Source organism: Argentina silus (assembly GCF_951799395.1).
Source record: "Argentina silus genome assembly, contig: scaffold_448, whole genome shotgun sequence".
Classification (NCBI taxonomy): Eukaryota; Metazoa; Chordata; class Actinopteri; order Argentiniformes; family Argentinidae; genus Argentina; species Argentina silus.
The window spans coordinates 5143-12500 of record NW_028152351.1 but is presented as its reverse complement, the minus strand read 5'-3'; the positions used below and the strand labels follow the sequence as shown (position 1 = coordinate 12500).

The 7358-nt window shown below is 50.7% G+C and overlaps 1 protein-coding gene across 1 annotated transcript; it reads left to right on the top strand.

Moving 5' to 3' along the window:
* Positions 1-1808: 1808 nt before the first annotated feature.
* LOC310824888 (uncharacterized protein) lies at positions 1809-3066 on the top strand (the record flags this gene model as incomplete). Its single annotated transcript, XM_083698146.1, has 2 exons — positions 1809-1848; positions 2263-3066. Coding segments are annotated over 2 exons (844 nt in total), but the record flags the coding sequence as incomplete, so codon positions are not given.
* Between the last annotated feature and the right edge of the window lie 4292 nt (positions 3067-7358).

The following is a 7358-nucleotide window of genomic DNA, read 5'->3' as shown; positions in this document are numbered from 1 at the left end:
CACTCTGATTGGCTACAAATTTAAGCATCATCATTGATGCATTTTTGGTGAATAAAGTCACCCTTGGCACTCGAGAATGTTGACAGTTTAGGCGACTTTATTCACCCTCGGCGCTGAAGGAGTTAAAAGTCTATTAGGTCTTTTCCTTGTGGACCTCTTGTGTAAACTTGAAATATTGCTGTAAGTGTTGCCAACTTCAGCTCACATGATATTATAGCCACAGTCTGACATCGCACCCCATGAAGTATCTGTCCTGTTTCTACCTACACATCTTTAACACCCTAGGAACCCGACACCAACTGCACACACACACACACACATACACACACCCTCCCCCCCCCCCCCACACACACACTGCCAGCATTCCAATTATTCAGTAAGAGGAGCCAATGCGCTGAAAGGGACCAAGTGTGTGAAAACAGTGGGTACCAGAGGGGGGTCCCTGGCTCGTGGTCCTCACAGTGGGGCCAGACTCCCACAGGGGTGTTGATTTGGGACAGATCTGCCTGCTCCCAGGGCCCCAGGGCTGGGAGAGACCTGACTGCTCCCAGGGCCAGGGCCCCAGGGCTGGGACAGACCTGACTGCTCCCAGGGCCAGGGCCCCAGGGCTGGGACAGACCTGACTGCTCCCAGGGCCAGGGCCCCAGGGCTGGGAGAGACCTGACTGCTCCCAGGGCCAGGGCCCCAGGGCTGGGAGAGACCACAGGTCAGCCAGCCTTATATCTGACAGACAGGGAACCAACCACATAGCCTGTAGCTGCAGATTGTAGCAATGAGGCTAATCTAAAACTACAACAACTGGGAACAAGGAGCCTGAGGGCCCTCAGACTGCAGCGATGTGAGTGTTAGTGTTAGCGTTAGCTAACTAGCTAATAGAGGAATGGAATGGCCTGCTGGCAGAGTTCCCTGGTTGTCATCTGGTTGGAAGGAACGGGCATCTGGAGCAGCAGTTTGGCATGGCCGCTCAACTGAAATAGCATTAGAGTACTCTGGTTATAGCTTTGATGGGGGAATTTAAAGGGAATCTTGGCCAGAAACTGCTGGGTTGTGCCTTTGTAAGTGTGTGTGTCGGCCTGCAGTGATGAGAGGTTCATTTTAGTTTCATGGATGTTTCACACAGGAAAAGCAAACAATGAGTGTGTGGTGGTATTTGACTGAGCTGGGACGATCTGGTCCTTCAGTTGTATACACTTTAGATGTTTAAATGAGGGAGACATCCTATCATCAATGGTTCACATATTGAGCTGTTATTAAAAGTGTCATGTGATATGACCATAACCCATCCCCAAAACTTGAGGATCAAGTCACTTTGGTGGAGTTTAAACACTGGGTCGATGCAAATATCCCAGATGTGTGTAACTGTCACTAGGACAGCTGTTTTTAGTTCTGACGTTTGTGTTTCTATATGTAACTGTTGTCCTGTATGTGTGTCCACAGTTTGTTCAATGTTGTGTTTGTGTATGGAAGTTGTTTTGTCTGAACCTTTGTTCCCCCTGCTGCTGTTGAAACAAGTCAATGAGATTAACCTGTATAAATACCGTCAGAGTCAGATTATTAACACTCACTCCTGCCCTGTAGTCTGCACCTATTCATGTCTATGGAAGAGCACTTTGCAAGATTACATAACAAAAAAAAAGTCGATTTAGCCGTTTTTATTCAGCGGATAACAGCTCATTGAATCGGAAAACTCCGGCAGAATCCGACGAAGATTAATCAGCAACACAGGTGGCGTTTTGTGGCTTTCGTAGTTGCGACAGGAGGTTTTGTGCACGTTTGTTCTCGGAAGAGTTTGTGATTATTGAATCGCGATGCCTGGGATAAGAAACTACGTTAAGCGTGTCAAATCAGGTAAACACCGGGCTCTCAACCTGTCAATGTTTGTCACTGTGACTGATCATATTTGATTGTTGTCACCTAATACCTCATTTCAACGTTATTTGTGGTAGTGGCTCTGCTCATACGCACTCAAATGTAGAACTTTATTCGAAACGCATCGACATCAGAAATGCGACTTCAGTCATTTTCATGATGAAAGAAACTGTCCTAATTCTCTGTGTCTAGATTTGTTCATCCCAAGAAATGTACTCTGCACAAAATCTGCTGTATAATGTGCATGACCTCTTCTGTCCTTCTTTTTTACAGTTATTCATCCATTCCCTTTCATACTCGTTGGATGAATTCCTCAATTTAATTAACGCCACTAAATCTGTATCTGATAACATCCCCCCAGCGACTAACCACCGCGGTGCCTCTCTCTTCCAGCTCTAAAGCGGTCGTTTGAGGTCGAGGAGGCAGACGCGTCCACCAACCCCTCCCCCCTGTCTCGCCGGACGGCCAACCCTCTCCGCTCCTCCACCTCCTCCACCTCCAGCCAACGCAGCTACCACGACATGACCTCCCGCACCGCCTCCGACTACTCCGTCTCCCGCTCCGCCTCCGAGTGCTCCAACCCCCGCTCCCCCAAGAGCAGCCTGCGACGCCTGGAGCTGTCCGGAGGAGGGGGGGGGATCCGCGGGGGGGCCCCAGACACGATGTCGTCTTCCCGCCGAGCCGAGATCTCCATCGAGGTGTCCTCCAAGCAGGTGGACAGCTCTCCCAGCCCCGGCATCGCCCGCTTCGGCCTGCGGAGGCCCGAGGCCCAGGCACTGGGCGGCCGGGCCACCACCGCCCCCCCCGAAGGCTCCTCTGGCGCGACCTCCTCCAGCTCCGTCCACAGGCGGGCAGAGATCACCCTTTCCCGCCCCCATGAGGCCCCCGCGCCCCCCCGGAGGGTGGACTCCCAGCCTAACCCTAACCCCCCGCCGACCACCCGGATCCCTGACCCCGCTCAGAGGAGGGCCGAGGCCCCCCCGTCCCCCTCTCCTGGTCAGGAGGTGCCCCCCCCCACCAGGAGGCCAGAGATGCCCGTGTTCAGGCAGCCGGAGGTGGGAGCAGCCCCGGTCAGGGTGGTGGAGAACCACCACGCACCCCCGGCCCCCAGCGCCCCTCTGCCCAGCCTGGGGGAGACTAGGAGTGAGAGGACCCAGCCCCCGGTCGCAGAGACCCCCATCTTCAGACCCACAGAGAGTAAGTCAAGTCTATTTCAACTCTCTGTCTGTACATTTCACACACACTGCTGTCTGTTCAGAGAAAACCACAACGTAGCACAGACTGGTGGCTACCAACTGTGGCTCAGGTTGTGGGTTTGATTCCTGCTGGGACCATCTATACTGAAATGTACGCACTCACTGCAATGTAAGTCGCTTTGGATGAAAGCGTCAGCTAAATGGCAGATATATATTATAGAACGGTGTTGCTTAAAGTTGAGTGGTTTCATTTGTTTGCAGCTGAGATGGTTTGAGCTGTTTGATCTATAGGAGTAAAAGCAGCTTGTCTGATATGGTTTCAAAGACTCACAGTGAATATTTTGCTTCATTGTCAATGCGAAAATCACGTGGCAGTCCTTCTTTTATGGTGTCCAGACGTGTCCATTTCTGTCTGGACTTTTGCAAGGCAGCTGCAGTTCAGCTCCAGTCCCATAAAAGCAGCGTGTTTCCTGATGTGCAGAGCGCTACTTGTCTGGATGTCTGGGTATATAGGTCACAGTCGTGATGAGAAACCCAGCAGGACGGAGGGGGAGAGGGGGAGAGAACGGGCTCGGTGGAGCACCGCTGGACCGTGATATCCCTCAGATGAGGCAGAGCGACGGTGAAACCTAACACACTGCGTGGTTCTTTCAGCGTTGCGGTTTTTCCCCTCAGAAAAGGGAACTTTTTAACTCACAACTGCCAAAATATTCCGGAACTCTCACCACCTAGAGTGTTCCAAGTGTTCTAAGTGTCCCTCCGAATTACCTCTTCACCCCCTGTACTAACCCTAACCCTAACCCTAGAGACCTCTTCACCCCCACTACCCCCCTGTACTAACCCTAACCCTAGAGACCTCTTCACCCCCACTACCCCCCTGTACTAACCCTAACCCTAGAGACCTCTTCACCCTCACCACCCCCCTGTACTAACCCTAACCCTAAAGACCTCTTCACTCCCACCACCCCCCTGTACTAACCCTAACCCTAGAGACCTCTTCATCCCCACTACCCCCCTGTACTAACCCTAACCCTAGAGACCTCTTCACTCCCACTACCCCCCTGTACTAACCCTAACCCTAGAGACCTCTTCACCCCCACTACCCCCCTGTACTAACCCTAACCCTAACCCTAGAGACCTCTTCACCCCCACTACCCCCCTGTACTAACCCTAACCCTAAAGACCTCTTCACTCCCACTACCCCCCTGTACTAACCCTAACCCCAACCCTAGAGACCTCTTCACCCCCACTACCCCCCTGTACTAACCCTAACCCTAGAGACCTCTTCACCCCCACTACCCCCCTGTACTAACCCTAACCCCAACCCTAGAGACCTCTTCACCCCCACTACCCCCCTGTACTAACCCTAACCCTAGAGACCTCTTCACCCCCACTACCCCCCTGTACTAACCCTAACCCTAGAGACCTCTTCACTCCCACTACCCCCCTGTACTAACCCTAACCCTAAAGACCTCTTCACCCCCACTACCCCCCTGTACTAACCCTAACCCTAGAGACCTAGCAACAACCCTTTGATTGGCTACAAAATGAAGCATCATCATTGATGCATTTTCAGGTGAATAAAGTCACCCGTGGCACTCAAGAATGTTGACAGTTTGGGCGACTTTATTCACCCTCGCCACTGAATGAGATACAGGATGTAACGTACAGTACCAGTCAAAGGTCTGGACACACCTTGCCAAGAGTGTGCAAAGCTGTCATCAAAGCAAAAGGTGGCTACTTTGAAGAATCTAAAATATAAAACATATTCTGGTTTGTTTAACACTTTTTTGTTTACTACATAATTCCATATGTGTTCCTTCATAGTTTTGATGTCTTCAATATTAATCTACAATGTAGAAAATAATAAAAAAAATAAAGAAAAACCATTGAATGAGAAGGTGTGTCCAAACCTCTGACTGGTCCTGTGTATATATATATATATGGTCCTGTGTATATCATGTATGTACGTTTGACTGGTCCTGTGTATATCATGTATGTATTAAGACTTCTTTTGAAGTCGTCCCGGAAGCCAGAATCTGGTCTCGCGGCGACAGTTTGTCTCGGTGCGATGGTCAAGTGACTGTTGCATCCCATAGTCGTTAGCGAACTCTCGTGTGTATTTCTTCCTTAGGGTCAGGGTCAGGGTTAGGGTCAGGGTTTGGGTTAGTGTCAGGGTTTGGGTTAGGGTCAGGGTTTGGGTTAGGGTCAGGGTTTGGGTTAGGGTTAGGGTTTGGGTTAGGGTTACGGTTAGGGTCAGGGTCAGGGTTAGGGTCAGGGTTAGGGTCAGGGTTAGGGTCAGTATAATGTCTTGCAGTGTACCGTAGATGGGTCTTTCCTCATCCCGGCCTAGCCTGACTAATGCTAGCCTGACTAAGCTGTGACTAATGTTTGAAATGTGGTGTGTTGACACGGGTTTATATAAAGCACTGGGATCCAGGAAGAAACAGATTCGTTTTTTCTGTGTCTCATATTTTGGGTTTTCTGAGTAAAAGTAGTGTTAAGACTGACTCATCCCTGTGGTGAGAAGCCGTGTACCAAAAACCGTGACTCATGATGAAAAGCAAACCAAAACTCGCCGGCCATCCAGTGAGGGATTTGTAATGATGTGTTATTTTTGTTTAAAATGAGCTTTTTCCCCTCAACCGCCTCAGATGATGTGACCATTTCTACCTCAACTATTTCAGCCTCAAGTGCATGAATGAGGTCATCAGAATACTAGAATACCAATGATGTCATATTTACGTTGCTGGGGCTTTCTGTCTCTCTCTCTCTCTCTCTCTCCCTCCCTCCCATCACCCCTTCTCTCTCTCTTTCCTTCTCTCTCTCATTACAAGTTTCCCAGTGGTCTTGGCTCAGGCCTGTCTCCTGCTGAGAGAAGACCATGGTGGAGTTATTGATGTGATGATGTCAGATTTAGCAAACCACATGACCCCCCCCCCCCCCCCCCCCCCTGACCTTGAAGTGTTACCAAGGTAACTCTCTCTCCTCTAAAACGTACATCCATGAAGAACATCAGATTTGTCTGAGGGCGGGACGCTTAATGGCGTAGCACACTAATGTGCTTACCACGTAATCGCAAGGTTCCTGGTTCGATTCCGACCCTCGACCTATCTTGCATGTCATCCCTCCTCTCTCTCTCCCATCCTTCCTGTCAATCTCTACTGTCTCTATCCCAATAAAGCAGAAATGCCCTAAAAACATATTTAAAAATAATAGTACTAATTGTCTGAAACTGTTTGGGTCGTCTTTCTCTGAGGCGACACTGGGGGTCAAACTTGAATGTTACAGTTTAACTGGACAGTTTCCGTCCGTTATTGTGAGTGGAGCTCATAACACCTTATTTTATTGGTAATAATATTTTTTATTGCGTTAACATTGCTGGCTGTTGTTGATCGATTGTGGTATTGTTGAAGACGTTAGTTAGCTTGCCCCAAGCATTTCGTTACGTAGAAAACCCAGTATCCCATGTAATGACAAATACGACTGAGTTGAAAAACAAGGCAGTTGTGCTGCAGGCTTCGCTGCTGAGTTTAGCTCCAGCCGGGCGGAAGCAGCTGGTAGGTGTGACATTCCAAATCTGGAGTCCATGAACGGGCCGCGTAAAAATAGAAACCCTTCAATTTTGATATTTTACTGTGTGCCGCCTGCCAGGGCGCCCTCCCTCTGGTCTGCAGGGCTGTAAGGGCTCTGCTAGGCTACAGGCAGGCCCTGGCTCTGCTAGGCTAGGCTAGGCTACAGGCAGGCCATGGCTCTGCTAGGCTAGGTTACAGGCAGGCCCTGGCTCTGCTAGGCTAGGCTAGGCTACAGGCAGGCCCTGGCTCTGCTAGGCTAGGTTACAGGCAGGCCCTGGCTCTGCTAGGCTAGGCTAGGCTACAGGCAGGCCCTGGCTCTGCTAGGCTAGGTTACAGGCAGGCCATGGCTCTGCTAGGCTAGGCTAGGCTACAGGCAGGCCCTGGCTCTGCTAGGCTAGGTTACAGGCAGGCCATGGCTCTGCTAGGCTAGGTTACAGGCAGGCCCTGGCTCGGCTCGGCTAGGCTAGGATACAGGCAGGCCATGGTTGCTAAGGCTAGGCTAAGCTACAGGCAGACCATGTCTAGGCTAGGCTATACGGGCTCTGCTAGGCTAGGCTACAGGCAGGCACCTTGTTGACTGCTGTTGATGGGCGTTTCATCACTGCCACATGTGCAAAGCCTGGCGCTAACAGCCTCCCAATGGGCTGAAACACTCAGCGTCACTCAGCTCTACCCTGGTGAAATCTCTCCCACAAGAATCCTTTCAAAAGAAGCTATC